Source organism: Populus alba, chromosome 15 (genome assembly GCF_005239225.2).
Source record: "Populus alba chromosome 15, ASM523922v2, whole genome shotgun sequence".
Taxonomy (NCBI): Eukaryota; Viridiplantae; Streptophyta; class Magnoliopsida; order Malpighiales; family Salicaceae; genus Populus; species Populus alba.
The window spans coordinates 3,714,392-3,735,032 of NC_133298.1; the positions used below are offsets into that span (position 1 = coordinate 3,714,392).

General features: G+C 31.9%; 5 protein-coding genes across 5 annotated transcripts; 2 read left to right on the forward strand and 3 right to left on the reverse strand.

Moving 5' to 3' along the window:
• Window positions 1–718: 718 nt before the first annotated feature.
• On the forward strand, window positions 719–1,478 carry LOC118056331 (21 kDa protein-like). The gene has a single exon (XM_035068508.2). It carries the CDS (start codon window positions 758–760, stop codon window positions 1,388–1,390), a length of 633 nt encoding a protein of 210 aa, XP_034924399.1. The 5' UTR covers window positions 719–757; the 3' UTR covers window positions 1,391–1,478.
• A 1,114-nt stretch (window positions 1,479–2,592) lies between these two features.
• On the forward strand, window positions 2,593–5,168 carry LOC118056333 (protein RMD5 homolog). Its single transcript, XM_035068510.2, has 2 exons — window positions 2,593–2,758; window positions 3,736–5,168. The coding sequence occupies exon 2, from the start codon at window positions 3,786–3,788 to the stop codon at window positions 4,941–4,943; it is 1,158 nt and encodes a 385-aa protein (XP_034924401.1). The 5' UTR covers window positions 2,593–2,758; window positions 3,736–3,785; the 3' UTR covers window positions 4,944–5,168.
• A 4,047-nt stretch (window positions 5,169–9,215) lies between these two features.
• On the reverse strand, window positions 9,216–10,021 carry LOC118056334 (21 kDa protein). Its single transcript, XM_035068511.2, has one exon. The coding sequence runs from the start codon at window positions 9,948–9,950 to the stop codon at window positions 9,351–9,353; it is 600 nt and encodes a 199-aa protein (XP_034924402.1). The 5' UTR covers window positions 9,951–10,021; the 3' UTR covers window positions 9,216–9,350.
• Window positions 10,022–13,057: 3,036 nt separating this feature from the next.
• Window positions 13,058–15,136, reverse strand: LOC118056335 (pentatricopeptide repeat-containing protein At4g25270, chloroplastic). The gene has a single exon (XM_035068512.1). It carries the CDS (start codon window positions 15,030–15,032, stop codon window positions 13,443–13,445), a length of 1,590 nt encoding a protein of 529 aa, XP_034924403.1. The 5' UTR covers window positions 15,033–15,136; the 3' UTR covers window positions 13,058–13,442.
• A 3,658-nt stretch (window positions 15,137–18,794) lies between these two features.
• On the reverse strand, window positions 18,795–19,745 carry LOC118056336 (pectinesterase inhibitor 4). The gene has a single exon (XM_035068513.2). It carries the CDS (start codon window positions 19,576–19,578, stop codon window positions 18,979–18,981), a length of 600 nt encoding a protein of 199 aa, XP_034924404.1. The 5' UTR covers window positions 19,579–19,745; the 3' UTR covers window positions 18,795–18,978.
• Between the last annotated feature and the right edge of the window lie 896 nt (window positions 19,746–20,641).

Genomic DNA, 20,641 nt, shown 5'->3' on the forward strand with positions numbered 1-20,641 from the left:
GTCATGGTTTTAGTATTCAAAGAAATACCATCTTAACAAAATTAAAATTAAAACATATTTTTTACCCATTGTCTTTTGGATTTGGGTTTTCGACACTAACTATAAACTAGTATGGTACTAATTTTTAAAATCTTTTGCAATTGGGTTTTCTACACTAGCTAATTCAATCATTTTCATAACCCACTACATCAACAAAAGGAGTTTCAAACGTTAAAAGAACTTACATGACATTAAAGTACGTGGAAAAGGATAGGGTGATTACAAACTTACAATTAGACAAGAGTAAAAGATAGGCATATGGGCAGTCATCTAGATAAGTCCACCTTCGTAATTTATTTTTGGAGGTATTTTTTACGTACCAGCAACCATATAAACTGATGTAACTATTAATTTTTATATATATTTTGCATATTAATTGAATTCGTTTCCAAAGGAAATATTTGAGTAAGTTATTCGTATTTGAAATATTTTTCTCGTAACCTTTTTTCTAGTACTCAAATCTCAAATTATAACGTGATTAGCATGCGTACCTTCTAGCTCTTCAATCATGTGTGACATCTCATATTGCATGGCTGAGAGCCACCCATGTGATTTATTTAAATTCCATCTGATTTCTCACAATTTTATGTTCATACGTACGTCACCTGCACAGTTGACAGATTTAATTTTCCTATAAATTGGGATCTTCACACACCAACCAATGCAAAATAGAGATTAAGAGATCATAGAAAGAGAGAAAGGGAGCTCTAGATCGATCATGGAGGCTAAAATTATTCCAAGCTCAACATCTTTCAATGTTTTATCGTTGCTTCTTACATTTCTTCTTATATGCATCTCAATATCATCAAATGTGCAAACATCCTCCGCAGCTATCACCACCACAGCAACTTCAAGCAAAACCTACACAAACTACCTCAAAACAGCCTGCAATTCCACCACATATCCACAACTTTGCCTCAAGTCCCTCTCTTCTTACACCTCCACCATCAAAACCAATGAGATCAAACTATGTAGCACGGCGTTAACTGTGGCCCTCAAAGCTTCCAGAAACACATCCAAATTGGTAAAGAGTTTATCGAAGATAAGGGGGCTAAGCAAGACTGAAGCTGCTATCATTAGAGATTGCATCGAAGAAATTGGAAATTCCATTGATGAGATCAAGCAGTCTGTGAAGGTTCTACGCAGCTTAACAGGTTCTGACAGAGGATTTCAGATTGATAACTTGAAAACATGGGTCAGTGGCGCGATAACGGATCAGAATACCTGTACAGATGGATTTGACGGCAGCAATATGAATTATGCAGTGAAGCGCGCGATCACGAAAAGTATAGTGAATGTTGCTAGGTTGACTAGCAATGCTTTGACATTTATAAATAATCTAAGTTACTAGGTACTTTATTCCCTTTATTTTTATTCAAAATTTGTACACAGGTTCTTCAATTCTGATCTTCATGAATGTTATATCTGTTTCGACTTCTTCTAAGTCTTTAATGGTAGGCTATCCCCAACCATTAAGCTTCACATATCTTAATTACTTGTTTAATATTGGTAAGAACTGATGTGTCTCGTAGTTATTTAACTAATAATGATACTTATTCATTCTCACAAAAATAATATATTCTGACTTTTGATTGCTGTATTCTCTTACTCATAATTATTTTATTATAATTCCATAAATTAAGCGTGCTTGGTAAGAGAGTTAGGCTTTTGATGAAGTGAAATGAAAGGATTAAACTCTGTCCAGTTACAAGTCATTGATGTTCCAAGACTTTACTCCAACTAGATTTTAAATTAAATTGATAATTAATCAAATTAAAATTGTTCAATTTTAATAAAAAAACAAGCCTAATTTTTCTCAAGAGAAAATGCAAAGTGAAATTGTTTTACCATTTAAAAAAACATCTTGAAATAATATTGTTTTAAATTGATTTATGTCAGCTTGTAAGCTAAATTTCGAGTTGAGTCAATAAAGCTGGGTTTAATAATTTTAGTTTGAGTACTGATATTTTTGTTTGTATATTTTTAAAATTCAAGGGCTAATATGACTAACGCCTGAAACTTAAGGGGCTACCCTACAAGTAATCAATCTAGATTCTTACGCTTCACGTTTCGAATCTTTCGATAAGACAATCCACCTGCTTCCAACAGTACTGTCATGATGGAACCAACGGTTAAACTCACCAATATCTCATAGGAGGAGTTTTTGAGCTTATAGAACTCTACCTAGAATTTTACCCACACCAATATCCACGTCACTATCCACGTCACTGGTAAGAAAGATCAACCCTGGTTGATAAAAAAGAAATTTAAAAATAAAAAATTCAAAATCAAAATAATGTTTGTTGTTTTGTCAAAAAAAAATTATTAGAGTTAAGATTCCTGTTTCGATCGATTTTTTCTTTAAATTATAGATTAATATCTTAATTTTTGTTTTTAACGTGGATCAGTTTAAATCTCACGTATCCTAATTGACCTATTAGTCTCGCAGAAACATAATATATAATTCGGGGATGACTTGTGAAAACTATAATACGTTGAGGGACTAATTTGTACTTACGCATTGATTTTTTTTTTTTATTTTGTAAAACAACCGATCTGATCTTCAAAGGCCAAGGAGATCAGCTTTTTCATTCTACCATCTTCTACCTCTCTCTCAACTCCACAACCGTTAAAACCGCCGCCCAAGCCGCCAGCAACCTCCTCCCTGCCGCCGACCAATCTCCCAATAATCTAACGCCCAAGCCTCCAGCATCCTGTGGTACGTCCCTCCTCTCTTTCTCCCTTGTTTTTTTTTCTCTAACGTTGCTCATCTTAATGTTTTTTTTAACGATTTTGTTGGGATCTCTGAATCATTACTCTTGTGAAAATGGTTGATAGTCTCGTGATTAAGGCGAAACCCAATATCATACTGTTCTTGTTTCATTGCTATTGTGAGTAAAAGTGAAAGTTTCTGTTTTTGGTTATTGGTTTTTTTTCATGAGATTGCTGAAATACCTTGGAAGATTGAATCCTTTTTTCAAGAAAGTGAAGCAGAAGGTGTCAGTGGATTTGGATTTGTTTCATTTTTCCAGTTGTTATTTTTTAGTGAAGTTTCCTTGGAAACTTATGATTTAATATAAATGAATTGATTTATTGACTATGTTGTTTGTACAACGATGATCCTGGTGACAGATTAGCAACGGATGTAAAGGTGTTGCTAATTTGCAATGGATTAGTGACAGGATCTTCAATGAATTTTTATGATTTGCACCAGATTGACAGCAATTTTTTTATATTTTCGTTCAAATTTAGTGTCAGAATTTAGAAAATCCATTGCAAAAAATAAAAATAAAATTGCAACGGTTAATCTAGCAACGGAATTATGAAATCTGTTACAAATGCTTTGAGTGTTGAGGCTTTTTGCAATGGACTGGATCGGTTTGACAATCTGCTGCTAAATCAGATTTGCGATGGAGTTCTACTAACTTGCAATGGGTTTCTGCTACTTTGCAATGGATAAACGTCGGTTTTCTTGTAGTTGAAAATCATTTACTCTTTTCTTTTATTTCTTGTGGCAGTGATAACAGCTAATATACTCTTATCCGCACTTTGATACTTCAAACTCAGCATGAGACATTTTTTGAAAAGCATTGAGATTTTTGTTTGAAAATATTACCAATTAAGTATTACTTTGTGTTGCGTTGGTGATCTTTGCAATTGAGATTGGTGATGACCTTCCCTTTTCTGATATTGCAGGTGCTTTGTATAGCTGTTTCTCAGCTCAAACTAGTGACAGTGAAGTGAAAATGGATCTGAATCCCATCAAGGATGCATTTGATCGTGTTGCCAAAAAGCAAAAGATGTCTGGTTCTAAAACACAAGAAGTCGTTGCCCAGATGATACGAGAGATTGAGAATTCATTAGAGATAATTAAGGCAGAACATTTTGGTTCTGAAGTGGACTGTAAATCTGTCTTTGGTGAACTTAAGAAAAAGTTGCTGGAAATTGCTCCACTCAGTCAGCTGGAAGGCACACAGAAGGAACTAAATATAGCACTGAGCAAGTACCCAAAGCAGCTTGAGAAATCGTTCAACCCAGATATATCCAAAGCTTATAGAAACATCGATTTTGATGCTCACACTGTTAACCAGATAATTGCCGGCCATTTCTACCGGCAAGGACTGTTTGATGTGGGTGACTGCTTTATAAATGAGGCCAATGTACCAGAATCTACTGCTGCTATGAAATCTCTTTTCTCAGAAATGTATCTGATACTCGAAGCTATGAAGAACAAAAATCTAGAACCTGCGCTAAACTGGGCTACTGCTAATTCCAATAAGCTCAAGGAAAATGGGTCAGACCTGCTGCTGAAACTTCATTGCCTGCAGTTTGTGGAAATACTGCAAGGTGGAAGTAGAAGCAAAGCACTCTCATATGTTAGAACTCACATTTCTCCTTTTGGTGCCAACCATTTTTCAGAAATCCAGAAGCTTATGGCCTGTCTCCTGTGGTCTGGAAGGCTCCATCAGTCTCCATATTCTGATTTACTATCACCCACGAATTGGAATGTGGTGTCTGAGGAGCTTACGAGGCAGTTTTGCAATCTTTTGGGGCAGTCTTTTGATAGCCCATTGAGTGTGACAATAGCAGCAGGGTTCCAGGGTCTGCCACCTCTTTTGAAGTTTATGAATGTGATGGCAGGGAAGAAACATGAGTGGCAGTCAATGAAACAGTTACCGGTGCCAGTGGAGTTGGATAGGGAATTTCAGTTCCATTCCATCTTTGTATGTCCCGTGTCAAAGGAGCAATCAACTGACGAGAACCCCGCTATGTTGATGCAGTGCGGCCACGTGCTATGCAAGCAGTCTATCAATAAGATGTCAAAGAACTGGTCCAAAACTTTTAAATGCCCTTACTGTCCGTCTGACATCGATTCAACACAGTGTAGGCAGTTGCATTTCTGATTTGTACCCAAACTTGTACATTAATTTGTATAAAACTCACTCATGAACCGAGTGAAATGATGTAGAACTGGTGGTTGTGTGTTGTGTAGTGTAGTCAGGGGTGTGATGGTGGTGGCAAAGCTGGTGTGTGGTGTACTGTTTCTCTATGAATTTGTTGTAAATAGACATTCTTTGGATTTTATCGTTGGCCGTCGGAAGCCATTTCCACAGGCTTTTGTTTCTCAATGCTTTGGTAACTCGTGTAAATGTCCTCACAGCTACTATCAAGCCTGTGGCCTGCGGGGCTGTCTCGCAAGCAGGAAATGGGTATTTCAGCTGTCAAGTTAAGGCAAATGGCACCTGGCTTTCACCCTGTCTTCCGCCGCTCCTATTACCTGCGTTGGTGAGTTACTTGGTCCTTCACCTGAGTTCGTTTTGTGAGAGTTTACATATAAGATGGGTTCATCTTATATATATACAAATCAAACTTTTTATTTCCAATGGAGTGGAATTCCCAGCTCACATGTGATTCCCAAACAAATCTCCTCTTCACATGAGAGCCTGGCTTTCACATTGAAAATTACTTCCTCTCCAATGGAGGGTGCCTTCACAATCTGAGGGCCTGTCATGATTTGTGGCTCACAACTCTTGTAAGGGCGCCAACCCTTCACTCCTATCATGGAAGTCTCTGTCTTACTGCTCCATGAGCACAGCCATGAAAGTCAATCCACACTATTTTCATACTCCTCTTACAGTGTGTTTGGTAGTATAATAGTGGTTGCTTTTCAAATAACTTTTCGTGTTAAAATGCATATCAATGATTTTTATTTTTATTTTTTTAAAATTATTTTTGACATCAGCACATCAAAACGATCCAAAACATACAAACTGTATTAAATTTTAACAAACAAAAAAAATTGAATTTTATGAGTATACAGTTTCTACCTCATTCTCAAACGCTATTAGTCAATATTGTGTTTCTGATATTCAGTTTCGGATTTCTAACATAAAAACATGGATAAGTGCTGCGATTACAGATGAGAATATATGCACTCTAGGATTCGATGACAGGAAGATATCTGAATTAGTTTTAATAGTTAGATCTGAATTAGTTTTGATGAATCAACTAAATTCTAAAATATAAAATTAAATTAACTGAATTTGATCATATCAGTACTATTTTTTTTTTATACTGGTTCAAGCTTCAAATCACAAAATGCCAATCATATCAATCTAGGTTTTAAGGTATGATAATTGGAGCCAGCAACCCAATAATTTGAACCACCAGCACCCCAGGTGAGGGGCTCAATAATTGGAACAGAGGCCACCGGCAAGCAAGCTGGATCACGTTCAAAATAATTAGAAGCAATTGCGCATTCCTCTAGAGATATGGCAGCTAGCTTGAATTGTTGTCCTGTGTTGGATCAATTGAAGCTTGAGAGGTTCAAAGGAAGTTTCTTAATTTTTGTGATTTTTTTTTTTACCTTTTAATTAGCTACTAGAGAGTTACACTGTGATTAAAAATAATAATAATAATAAAAAAAAGCTTGATTAGGAAAAACTATATATTCTAGGGGCTTAGTTGTTATTGATTGGTTAATTGAGGGCTTCCCCATCAATTAGCCACCAAATTAAGCTCTCATACAGAGTGTGTTTGGTATTGAGATAGTTATTATGGTTGTGATTTGAAAAAAATTATTTTTATAAAAAGTACTTTTAGTTGAGGTTGGTTTGAAAAAATAAGTGTTTGGTTAAAATTATAGTTAAAATTGAGGTTGAATAAAAAGTAGTTTAACGCGTTTAGTTAAAAATACTTTTGAAATTGAGGTTATAAAATAATTTAAAATATATATATATTAATGATTTTTAATTTAAATATTGTGAATTTAACTATTGCTTTTACATAATAAAATAAATCATACTTTATATAAAATATTTTTTATTATTCCATGAAATCATCTACAATTCCATTACATATGAAATACATCCGACAAGAACTACAACTTCCATAATTTTTTGAGCATGTAATAAAATTAGATAAAATATTATTAGGTATAAAATTGATATTACAATGTGAGTGAATTTAATTTACTCTATACTAGTTTTTTTGGGGGGGAAATATTGTTCACATCACAATGCAAGTAAAATTAATTCACTCTAAACTAGTTTTTTTTTTTTAAATGTTAAAAAAATTAACACAAAAAAAAGTTCACGCAGTACACTGTGAACAGTGGAATTTACTTCTGAACAGTGTAAGTAAATTGCGCTATTTATTATTTTTTAGGTGAACACTGCAATTCTCTTGCACTGTTCACATGAATAGTATATCAATGAACAATGCAATTAGTATGAACAGTGCAAGAAAAACAAGAATTCCTTGTTTTTCTTTAATTGCATTTCCAACGCAAAAAAAACATGTGGGATCCATGAAAAATAAATCATGTATTTTTCATTATTAAATAGCTACAAACTATATTGTAATTAAAACATAGTCACATCCACGGCCTCAAAGTCTCAACAAGTAAACACTTATGCCATGAAAATCACAGCTAACGCAATAATTTAATTAATCCACAAGTCAAATATTTCTGGCTGACACAAGAAGTGCGCATGGAGAAAATCCACACAAGAAAATCCCGATTCATATATATATATTCTGGATCTTGCAAACCATTTTGAAAAATTCTGTACAAGAATTATCTTATGATTCATGTGACCCTGCTAATTAACTGATCAAATTAATAACATGTTACACTGAGTTAATTCAAGGTTGTGGGAATTTTTTAAAATTTACTATATGTTATTATTATTATTAGCATATACTAAAAAGGTTTGACTTTTTATTATAGCAATGAATGGTGAAAAACTAAGCTCTTTTTAGGGTTGTTTTAAACAAAATAATATTATTTTAATAAATAAATAATTTAAAATAAAAATATGCTTAATCCAGATTTTAAGTTAATGGATCACTAAATTAATTTATCAAATTATACTGGATTTTATAACAATACACTGAATTATTTTGAGGGCATTTGAGAATGTAATAGCGGTTGTTTTTCAAAGTAATTTTTACTTAGAAATATATAAAATAATTTTTTTTATATAAAAATTATTTTTAACATTAACATATTAAAATAATCTGAAAATATATATACAAAATATTAATTTAAAGTAAAAAAAATAAAAAATAAAATACTTTTTTATACATTGCAGCACATCAAGTTCTTTTTTCTCTCTCTTTTATGACTCCAACCATTTCTTTAGTAATGTTATGAATACCTATTAAAGACTCAATTGGGAGAAAAAAAAAAAAATATATATATATATATATATATATATATATATATCTTCAAATTGGAAACCTGCCTGAAAGGTTGAGAAAGCATATTCTAACCTTCGAAAACCAACGAATCCACTTGATCCACTTGGACACTTTGACCTAAATGATAACTGAAATTCCACAATCCTTTGAAAAAGTGTAGACTGTGGCCGTGTGCCTGCTTTCTTTTCCAGAAGCCGAAAAGGATGAATGTGGCCATACTGACAAACATATCTGAAAGCAGAATCCAAGCAGACAGGTTAGAAAACCATGGCTGCCGCTATGGGTTCAATTAGGCTCTGTCCCATTAGCTAATTTCTTGAAGATATCCATGTGCCATCCCCCTCTTTCAACTAGATTCACATGTCACCTGCCTAATTAAATCTCTGAATTTTCAGTAATTTATTCCAAGAAATATATTTTTTCGTCTTCTTACTGCTTCTTAAAGTCCTCCATGGCTGCTCTTAGCTCTGAGCTTTCACACCCCTCAATCCCGTCAATGTGTTCTTCACGATTGCCTGATATTTTTGGGGTCCATGCAGCCTTATTTCCTTTCAAGGGTCAAGGATTAGGGCCCATGTCCCGTTCAATCAAGGGATTTTATTTTTTTTCTTTTCTTTTCTTTTTAGTGACATATCGTATATCACAAGAGGGAAATAGTTTTGAAATGAAATTGATTTGTCCAAAAGGAAATATTGATTTGAATTGAATATAGCTATTTAGTGCATGATGGTGACTTTGGGTCATGTTACCTTCAATTAAGGAGTTTTTTCCTCATTTAAATTAAGAAAAGCATACATCATCAAGAATTCATGAAAATTTTGCTTCTTTTTTTTTTTTAATTTAATCAAAATTTGAATTCTGGGAAATATATCTCTAATCATCAAACCAACCACCTAAAACTGGGTTATAAAGGGGATTCTAGTTCTTGATTAAGAAAAACAGATCACTCAAAATGCCTCTACAAATTATAGTACATTATCACATAAGTATTTTTTTATATATAAACATAAAACCCTTACATAACTCAAAACTCTTTGTGATACACAAACAGAAAAACCCAGACTCAACAAGAAGGAACCCAGATCAATCCCACTAGCTGGAGTCACTTAGTACTTAGAACCAAACTTGTTAATCAAGGCAAGAGCATTACTGGTAACCCTTTCAACATGAACAAACCTAGCCGTGATGGAATTCTTTACCCTTCCATCCAAAGCCTTCCCAGCAAAACCATCAACGCAAGTATTCTCATCAGTCAATGCAGCACTAATCCAAGTCTGAACGTTACTGATATGCCATTGATAATCCTGGCCCTTGGATGACCCCATGTTCTTCAACTCCTTAACTGACTTAACAAGCATGTCCAGAGTATTATCAATCTCTTCAAAGCAATCCTTAATGGCTGCCTTTTCTCTAGGCTTGATTCCCTTAAACTTTGTTAACTTGTAGACAAATGTCTTAGTTGACTGAGCCTTGTCTAGGCTGACAGACAAGGCTGTCTGAATTAATTGGCGTGGACTTTGGTTAATTGAGGAGGCATAAAGGGAGAGAGATTGGACGCACAAGGCAGGGTATGTTGTGGCACTGCATGAGGCCTTGATGAAATTTGAAGCCCTTGAACTCGACCTTGTGGCGGTGCTAGCACAATTTGCCGTGCTTGCAATGTACAATATTGAGAGGAGGAGCCAAATATGGCTAGGTTTTGCCATGTTAGACCGGAACTTGGATCTTTTTTTGGATTGCAGAGTGGCTTGGTGAGTTGGGGATGAAGGAGAGGAGAGAGGGTTTAAATTTATAGAGGAGGCTAGTGAGGATTTTATGCCCTACTGCTGCGTGCTAACTTGCGCTAGGTGCGTTGAAGTGTGGGTGTACGGAATTGTGGGCGGTGATTTGATCACTTGTCGGTTTCAGAAAAGAAATGTGAAAGAAAGCGAGCATTTCTTTTTTAAGCTTACCTGGAACTGTTAGTAGCCGGTTATAAACAGTTTTCTACATAGTTTTTTTTTTTAAAAAAAAAAACAAATAGCACATGTGATGAAAAGAAAATTTGCAAATTACTACATTTTAAAAAGAGATATAAAATAGCACATATTCAGGGGTGTTTTGTCTTGAAAGTAATTTTTTAAAAATTATTTTTTTATATTTATTTATTATTAAAAATTTTAAAAATATTAATTAAAAAAATTAGAAAAAGCGATTTCTTTTTATTTTAAGTGAAATACACTTTATAAAAGTTGTTGTTATTTAGTACATATCATAGCGCGTATTTCCTTCAAAAGTAATTTTTTTTAAAAAATAAAATTTAATTTTTTTTATGTTTGCTTATCATTAAAAAAAAATTCATAGTTGGAAAATACTTTTCAATTAAAAAAAAATTAACTTATTTTTTAGAAAAGTGTTTCCTTTTTATTTTAAGTGAAATATATTTTTTAGAAGTTATTGTTAGTTTTTTGATTATATTAAATTTGATTTTTAATTCTTTAATTGTTATATATTTTGTTTTGAATTATTTTTTTTTATTTTATCCTTTAAAACTTGATTTAATTTTATTTTTATATCAAATTTAAAAATAATGCAACTCTTTAATTTTTTTTTTCAAAATTTTAATTGCATCGCTCAACTAATTGAACTATGTTATTTTTTTTAATTCTTTTAAATATAATAATTTGCAAATTATATTTTAATTTGTATTTGATTTATCTAAACCTCTTATATGAAATCTCAACGATTGCGCTATTTCTAGAAGCAAAATCTTTGAGATTTTTTTTTAATTTCCAGAGTTGCATTACTAGAAGTAACACAACTCTTTAATTTATTTTTTAACAAAATTTTAATTGTACACAACTAATTGAACTATGTTATTTTTTAAAATTCTTTTAAATATGCTAATTATTTTTGTCATCCTTGCTATTTTAAAAACAAATCTTTTCTATACTAAATCCTATTATTACCTGAACAAAGGAGGGGTTTTGATGTATATTTTGACTACGATTGGCTTCAATCCAAGAGACAAGCACCTTTCATCGGACGTGAAGGAAAAATATGTCATCGCGAGAGAAAGAGGAAAGATTGTATAGGTGTTTTTCCCAAAACTGGCATTACTAGGTTCAGGTTAGCTTATGATTCTTTAAGAAACACGGCATTTTGCGAGTATCCAACCGCGTCGGCGGTGGCCCTCCTCCACTCAAAGTTCCTGACTTTTGTGTACCGACGGGACACAAAACCGAATTGAAAGTACGTTCATAGTTCAAAAGAAAAAAAAAATGTGGTGCCTCATAACCTCTCGGAGAAAGATAAGAAGCAGTGATGGTGGTGGCCTTGGCCACTAGCCACCGACGTGCTGCCGTTACTTGGTTACGGTTGTGAAAATTGACCTGAAAAAAAAAACTGAAATTATTGTATCAGTATATGTAATTGAATCAATTCAGTTTAGATTAATTATTTTTATTAGAATTATATATTTGTGAAAATTGGTTAGATTAATTCTTTTTATTAGAATAATTTTGTTTTTTTACCATATCAAATTTAGATTTGATTTAGCTAGGTAAATCTAGTTTTATCAAATTATAATGTCCAACAACAGAAGGGATTATATACAACCAATTGGCATGCATAAACAATTCCATTCAACTCGTATATTAAAAATTAAACAAAAAATTAATTAGTTAAATTAAAGAATACAATAAGAGAACTCTGTGTGCGAGCCAGAGAAAAACAGGCGTGAAAGTTCATATTATTTTACAAAGGAATGCGAAATGGTATTTAAGTAAGGGCTGTTTGGGAGTTTGATTATGATTATTTTTTAAAATGTTTTTTTATTTAGAAATATATTAAAATAATAATTTTTTATTTTTTAAAATTATTTTTGAAATTAGTACATCAAAATAATTTAAAAACACTTAAAAAATATATTAATTTGAAAATAAAAAAAATATTTTTTTAATTTATTTTAAAATACTTTTAAAATAAAAAAATAAACAGGCTAAGCAGAAGATAGAGCAAAAAATGGTAAAAGAGTCTCAAGAAAGAAAAGAAAAGGTAATCTTGCACGCAAAAATGATAATGCGTGTCAAAAGCTGCATTATGGAGATAACGACTAAATTAAACGATGGCCAAAAGGCTTAAGAGATACTAATCCTTCAAATAATTCATCAAAATCCCTTTTACTAATCATACAAGCCAAACAATTAAAATAATAATGGAAGATTGCTTTGCTGACAAGCCCCTCAAATTAATCATGCATGTCGCAGGGTAAAACTATTCTACTGAATTGTGCTCTACCGCGAGTTTGATAAAAAAAAAAATTATAAAAAGTGTAGCCATTAACAACGTATTTCTTGTGGCGGCAATAAATTATTTTTTTTACCGAGTTAATTTTTTTTTTTTTTTATCATGAGTATAAACCTAGAGGAAGGATGTAAAAAAGGAACACTGGGTAATGTTATAAAATTTTAGGGAGGAAATCAAATAATCTTTTTGATAAAAAAAAAAAAAAACAGCGATAAAAAGTAATTTTAAAAAAATAATCATGATACAACTAGATTTAATAGTTTTAATGACAAAAATTTCTTATTAATATTTGTATTTATAACCTGTCAATACATATATTATTAACGACGAGCTCACAAACATAAATAAAAAACGTCTTTTCAATAGTTTATAGACTATAAATTTATATATAACAAATCTCATAAAAAAAAAAAAAATTAAATTCAGTGATCTTGAAGAGTTGTAAGGCAATGTAATCTTGTTTTTATTGTTTACTTGAATCAATTATAAAAAAATTTGGAAACCATAATCTATGAAATTTAGTGAATAAAGAAAAAAAATAGGATTGAGATTGACCACGGATGATCGTATGTTACACATTTACAATCACAAGAAGTTGTTTCAGCACCATTTTTTTTTTTTTTTTACAAGTGAGAAATTTACACCACCAAATCCATTTTTCTACTTTCCGCAACAGCTAGCCTTCTAAAAATCTTGATACTCCAATAAGCTTCCTATATACTCAAACTACACAAGTAAAACAGCTGGTTTGACCATGGATATCTTCATTTTGTCCCCTCAATTTACGTGACTTCCAAAAGAAAGATGCAGCTCGGCCGACGCCGCATCTGACAGCAACTTGGCTAACACAAAAATATTTCCTCCTTGAGATGGCGATCATATCAAAACAAATTCTGTACTGATGTATACAATTACAATCCCCTGTCAACCATCATTTTTCTTACTCTTTCTGCATCCTCCAATCTACCTGCATTGCCGTAGATCTTCATCAAGAGTTCAAAATTGTGTTCATTATCTGGCTCCAAGTCAAAAAGATATTGAGCTGCAATCTCTCCAGTATCTACATTACGGTGGAGATAACAAGAATACAACAACGCTCCCCACACAGTTGGACCAGCCTCGAACTCCATTTGATCCCTAACGATGGCGTATGCCTCGTTGATTAACCCTGCCCTTCCATAAAGATTCACCATACAAGCATAGTGCTCCATGATAGGATTTATCTTGTATTTCGCTTTCATCAGTGAAAATAACCTCTCCCCGTCCTTCACTAAACCCAAATGAGCGCAAGCTGATAGTAATGACACAAATGTGATTTTATCTGGCAAAGCACCATCCCTCTCCATCAACTCAAAGTAAGTCAATGCCTTGAGGTCTTTACAATGAGCAGAAATTATAGAATTCCATGATACAATATCCTTCTCTGGCATGTGATCAAACAACCAACGTGCTCGATCCAACTTCCTGCCATTTGAGTAGACAGCAATCAAAGAATTAGCAATAGAAAAATCCCACTCCATTCCTCTCCTGACAATCCATCCATGAATTTGAACTGCAACCTCAAAGGACGATACATTGGCAAGGATTGTTGAAACAGCCACCGAATCAAGCTCCATCCCATCATGAACCATACTATGAAATGTGTGTAATGCCTCGGCTATTAACCCATGACGAATATAACCCGTAAGCATAGAATTCCATGAAATAGAGTCCTTACAATCTATCTTATCAAATACCCTTCTAGCCTTAACAATGTCACCACATTTCGCATACATATCAACAAGCGCATTTAACACAAACCCATCATTAGCAAAACCCAACCTAACTAAATCCCTATGCACCGCCTCGCCTATCCGAATCAACCCAATTCCCCCGCAAGCTTTCAAAACCCGAGGGAACGTAAACTGGTCCGGTTCAACACCCTCTTCTTCCATTTGAAAGTAAAGCGCCATGGCGTCCTCATACAGACCCAATTCAATATACCCTGCAATAAGCGAGTTCCATGGAAACGCCGACTCCCCTCTCTTAAACATTTCATCAAACACCTGGTGAGCTACTTCAACATCCCCACATGACGAGTACAACCTCACCAATTTCGACGAAATGCCAGCATTTCTACGTAACAGATTAATGGGTATTAGCCTATGAATTTTAACACCAAGTTCTATAGCATTTAAACGGTAACATGTTTCTAAAAGTGAAGAGAAAATTTGAGTATCAATTCTAATGCCCTTTTCCATGGAGGACTGGAGGTCTTTGATAACATTTTCTAAGGCTTCTAGTTGGGTTTGGGGAGGGGGCCTGTGGTTAATAAGGAGAGGAGTTGGGGAAGATTTTGGGAAAGAAAGGGTTCTTTTGTTAAGGTTTTTTTGGAACTGTGTTTGTTTGTGTTTCTCTTTTAGCTCTCTTTTTTTCCTGCTTGTTTTGCTTGTGATGGAAGGGTAGTGGTGGAGAGTTCTTGAAGGTGTGTGGAAGCTTGGTGGCTGGAGAATGGTTACCATTTTGGGAAATGTGAAGAGGTGAAGAAGAGGAGGGGAAATTGGAGGGAATTTTATTTTTATGGATTATTTCATGGCATGGAAATCTATACTCTATAGAAGGCCATTGCTAGGGTCATAGTTAAGCTGGATCTATCAATTATCAAGAGGTTCACTTTTGGCACTTTTTTTTTTATTATTATTATTGACGTGATGTTTGAATCAATCTATGTGTAGTTTAATTAATTTTATAAATTTTAATATTAACAACTTATACAAGGTTTTTTTTTAGTACTTTTAATAAGATACTCTTAGTATTAAAAAAAAATGTAAACTAATTCTTGTCATATATTCCTAAACTTCTTAAAAAGTTGGGATTCCGTATGATTAAGTCAAAAATGGATCTGTAAACAGCCTATACAGTTGGCCAAATAAAAGCAATTTTCCTTGTTTTTTATTTATGTTTTATTGGAAATTTATGTAAGGTCGTCCTTAGTGAATATACGAGAATTTTCATCCTTAAGTGATTTAATTTAATTATATCAAGGAAAAATAGACAAAGTGAACGAACTTTTTATTTTCGTGAGTCAAAATTAAAATATTTTAAAAGAAAAAGGACCAAATTTACCATATTTATATAAAGGGAGAAAGGGGAAGCGGTAAAAGTACTCTTTATGCAAATGTTTCATATATATATATATATATATAGAACTGATTGAATTAACTAGCTAATCTAGTGTTGTTTTCTTTTCGAAACTCTATTTATTTTCCCTGAAATTATGAATTCTTTTGATAAAATTAAAGAAATAGTTGGAAATTACTCACGTAATTATTAATTAGCCTACAATTTTATAATTATTGAAATCATAGCTAATAAACTTAATCTTACAAATCAATTACACACGAAGTTGGAATCACGAGTGAGTAAGATGAGTTTAGCCATGTTAATTTTTTTTAAAAAAAATCAATAAATTTTAATTAGATTTGTGAGATTTTTTTTCTAAAAAAATCCAACATTTTAGAATGTGTTTAAAAATATGATTGTAATTATTTTTAAAAATATTTTTTTGAAAATACATTAAAATACATAAAAATAAATTTTATCCATGATTTTCTTGTTTGAGGAATAAAGTCGCAGTATAAATAACTAAATAGTGGAACAAATTAGTAGACAAGTTATGGACATGCTGGCACTTGATTAATACGGTCCTTAATTTTGAATAATTAACGATTGGACATAATTTTTCAGATGATACAATTAATTAATTATATCATCAGTTGTAAATTATGCATCCCAATGGCAACGTTTTCTTTTGTTTATACCCTAATGACATGCATCTGATAACATTAATTAAATTAATATGAGACAAATCTTGATAGCTTAGATCTTAATCGGTTTTCGCTCCTTGAAATTTTAAGCATCTACTAATATATTTAAGTTGGCTTCTAAAATTTTTTAATCTTCATTCAAAGAAAGACTATAGACGTCAATCGATTATTTTATTAAATTTATGGATACAATGTAGTCATAGCGCACCAACAATTTGTTTTCTATAAAATATTTTTGGAAATAAAAAATATTTTATATATAAAATGTTGTTACATAATCTTTTTTGTAATATTTTATGAGTAATAATTGAAAATACAATAAAAGTAGAATAATGATGATGGCAAGCAATAAAATATAAGGCAGCAACCATGGTGGTGGAGATGAAAGTGGTAATTAAAATAAATTGTATAATATTTGAAGTGAATTATTATTTATAAAATATTTTTTTTATAAAAAAAACATAAAAAAATTAATATATATATATATATTTTTTTTTTTTCAATAAAATATTTTACACAACAAACATCCTAACTATCTATCAATATTCTCGTGGATAATGGTAGCACTAAAATACTCATTAATAATTTATTGGGGGGTGAGAAGCAGTGATATTCGTCGCCTTGGGAAATGGGCAACGGCCTCCGACGTGCTGCCCATTAAGGCCTTTGAATAATGATTAGCCGAAGTCTTCAAATGTGATGTATTAGTACGACAGTATAAAAAAAAAAACAAATCAATTATCAATATTGTAGGAGAAAAAAATATATAGAAAAAAAAAAGCAAAAGAGATTATTAAGAAGATATTTTTAAGCTTAGATGAAAATACTCTTAATATTTTATTCAATTTTTTATAATTTTTTATCTTTTAAAAATGAACTCATGAAATAAATATTAATAGGTACTTTTTGGATATAAAATTTCTCCTATTAATATATACCTCTAATGCCATTCTTTTTAAAAATGAACTCGTAAAATAAATATTATAATTACTCTTTGGATATTATAAGATTTCTCGTATTAATCCCTCTAATGCCATGCTCTAATTAATTAATAGGGTCGAGAGCTTAAATTAATTGATGGTCATTAACTACTCTAGCAAGCATGTGTGAGAGATCGGCCATGATGTGCATTTCTTCACCATTTGTCAACTCCCACCATATATATATATATATATATATATATATATTAGTCTCTTTAGCTATTACAATGCTTGTGTGGAATCGAAGTACGATGATTATTATTATTATTTGGTTCGACAGTGTGCTGTGATTATCATGACATATAAAAGTGTATATTTCATTGAGATTAAATTACATTAATGGATCTTTCTTGAGACTTTGTGAGATCTTAATTAGGTCACTAATTGGTCTAGATTCCCCTCAATTACCAGTCAACTACAGCTAAGCACCTTATTATTAAGGGGTTGTAGTTATGAAGCTAATTTTTTTATATGACGTACGCAGCTCCTTTTATTTTCTTCTTTAAATCCGATGATAATAAAAGGTAGTTTTATACCAATTTGAATGTCAATTAATATTAATTTTATTTTCAAATGATTTAAGGATGTATTTTTTATATTAATTTCTTGCATTTAAATAAATAAATTCTTTTGTGAATTATGATTTCAAGCTTGAAATAAAGAATGAGACTGTAACTAATGTTTTTAACTATCAAATCAACCTTTTGTAATGAATGCAAGTTTAAACACCTCTTTGACCATTTTTGTAGACTTCAGGGATGGGATTGAAAACTTAAAAACACTAAAAGCCCATTTGTTTATTATAATAGTAATTGATTTTTAAAAATATTTTTTTTATTTAAAAATATATCAAAATAATATTTTTACTTGATTTTTTTTAAAATTTATTTTTAGCATAGCATATCAAAATAATTATATGAAAACAGAAAAAATTAATAAAAAAATTAATTTTTTTTAAGAAAAAACACTTTGGGCTAAAAAAACTTTGAGAATTGAGATTTTTTCTTTCTTTCTTTAAACTACTATTTATTCTCTATTTCTTACGCATAATCAGATTTTATAAACATAAATTAATTAATTTTTGAATTATATTTAAATTAAATCTTGATTTGAGATTTAATGGATCTCATTATCATATGATTTTTTTCACATTTTTCAAATATTTTTAATACTTCATCCATCAACTTAACACCTTTCAATATTCTAATTACTTCATTCATTAACTCTACTTAACATTTAATTTTAACATTTTATAAGCTTAATGTGATTCACGGACGAAATAAATAAATAAACACTTACTAATTCTTACTACACAGCAACCTCTCAAAGACAAGACAACAACATTTGATCAACCACAAAACAACAATTCAATAAAGCCAGCTGCCATATCAGTGTAGGAATTGTCGATTGCTTCTCATTAATTCGAACATGAGCTTGCTTGCCCTTGGCTTCTTTTGCAACTGTTGCTGTCCTCACATGTAGTTCTGGGCCTGATGACATTTTTTTCAAAAATAATTTTCATGTTCATAATCCTTCATTCGAGACTAAATTACAAATTAATTAGCCTTAATATTCATGAATATTAAGATATAAGAAACCTTATATAACAGTTCTTCAGAAATGAAGTGCTTCCATACAAATTGTTCAAAAAAAAAAAAAAACTAGTAAGGAAGTTTATTAAGAAGAGCCAAAGCATTGCTAGTGAGCATGGCAATATTCACTATAGTCTTCCTGATCTTTCTCATCACCTCATCACTTATCTTCCTCTCATCAATTCCATCTGTGCAGGTAGTTTCATCCGTTAACGCAGCACTCATCCATGTTTTTATGTTAGAAATCTGAAATTGAATATGATCAGAACCATTTAGGCTACCTAAAGCCTTCAAAGACTGCTTCAACATATCAATGGAGTCTCCCATTTCATCAATGCAATCTTGAACAATACCAGCTTCTGTCTTGCTTAAGTTCCCTCCCTTTGATAAATTTGTTACTAGTTTTGATGTGTTGCTTGCAGCTTTGAGGGTCACAGAGAGCGCTTTGGAACATAGTTTGAGGTCATTGGTTTTGATGGTGGAGGTGTAAGAAGAGAGGGACTCCAAGCAAAGTTGTGGATATAAGGTAGAATTGCAAGCTTTTTTTAGGTAATTTGTGTAGGTTTCGCTGGAATTCTTGGTGGTGGTGGCATCTGCTAAGGATATGCATAGAAGAAAAGCAAGAAGTAATGCTAAAGCATTACTTGGAATGGATATTTTAGCTTCCATGATCTCTCTTTATCAATTTCTCTTGATCTCTCACCCTATTTTGCATTGAAAGGTGTGAGAATACCCCAATTTATAAGAAAAATCTGTCGTGGATGCATGCAAGGACTCCAAGTCTTGGAGGCTTTAGCATATATTTTTAAAATAAATATTCAACAAATCAGAATGAGATGGCATAAATTAGTATGGTGGCTGTAAGCCATGATGAGATATGAGATGGCACATGCATGAATGACTGTATTTACAGCTTATCATTCTATAAAATAATTATATTTTAAAGATTATTTTAAGATTTTTATTCTATAAATTACTATATTTTAAAAAATCATTTATATACAGCATAATATTGTTCTTCAAATAAAACCTTTTCAGCTGGTCTTTTTATACAGGAGTTGGTATTCTATGATCATGAGTTTCACCACCGTAATTTTTAATAATAGTATATAATAGCTTATTAACACAACCATGAAGGATATTTATTTTTCCAGAAAAAGCTACTGCATTAATAAAATACCACTGAATATTCGCCCTATTTTAGTTCACAAAATATGAACCCCCCTTGCTCCATCAACAGATTGTGATAGATATAGCTACTTATATGAGAATATGCTCTCTGAGAGGCTCCGATCAAACATCAGACCTGTAAATGAAAGAAAACAAAAGATCAGGTTGCTTAGATTGTTAATGCAGCAGTGTTACCTTATCTTGAGTTCAACTTGAAGTTATAAACTCTTTGCTTATGTAAAGGGATAAGGTATTTATGAGCTACAAGCCTGTTAACTGTTTTTTTTCTCTTAGTGATTGTGCTGCATTTGTGCGTGATAATTAGACAATTATTGAATTCCTTAGCTTTCAAATGGAGAATTTACCCTTGATCTCAACATTGAGTTTCCAATCATTGGACCACTGCTTCATTTGATGGACCACTTCTTCCTTTCTGATTTCAACAATTCTGATTTTGACTTGTTTCTTATAATGATGAGTAGATTTGTAGAGAGAGTTTTTGGTTGATGAGAATTTGAGTGTGGAGCGGATGATTTTGGAAAAGGAAAGGTAGTCCTATGTT

What these genes read in the sequence shown, in the direction of transcription:
- LOC118056335 (XM_035068512.1), bottom strand. Translation starts at nt 15,032, where the DNA reads ATGGTAACCATTCTCCAGCCACCAAGCTTCCACACACCTTCAAGAACT.
- LOC118056333 (XM_035068510.2), top strand. Translation starts at nt 3,786, where the DNA reads ATGGATCTGAATCCCATCAAGGATGCATTTGATCGTGTTGCCAAAAAG.
- LOC118056331 (XM_035068508.2), top strand. Translation starts at nt 758, where the DNA reads ATGGAGGCTAAAATTATTCCAAGCTCAACATCTTTCAATGTTTTATCG.
- LOC118056334 (XM_035068511.2), bottom strand. Translation starts at nt 9,950, where the DNA reads ATGGCAAAACCTAGCCATATTTGGCTCCTCCTCTCAATATTGTACATT.
- LOC118056336 (XM_035068513.2), bottom strand. Translation starts at nt 19,578, where the DNA reads ATGGAAGCTAAAATATCCATTCCAAGTAATGCTTTAGCATTACTTCTT.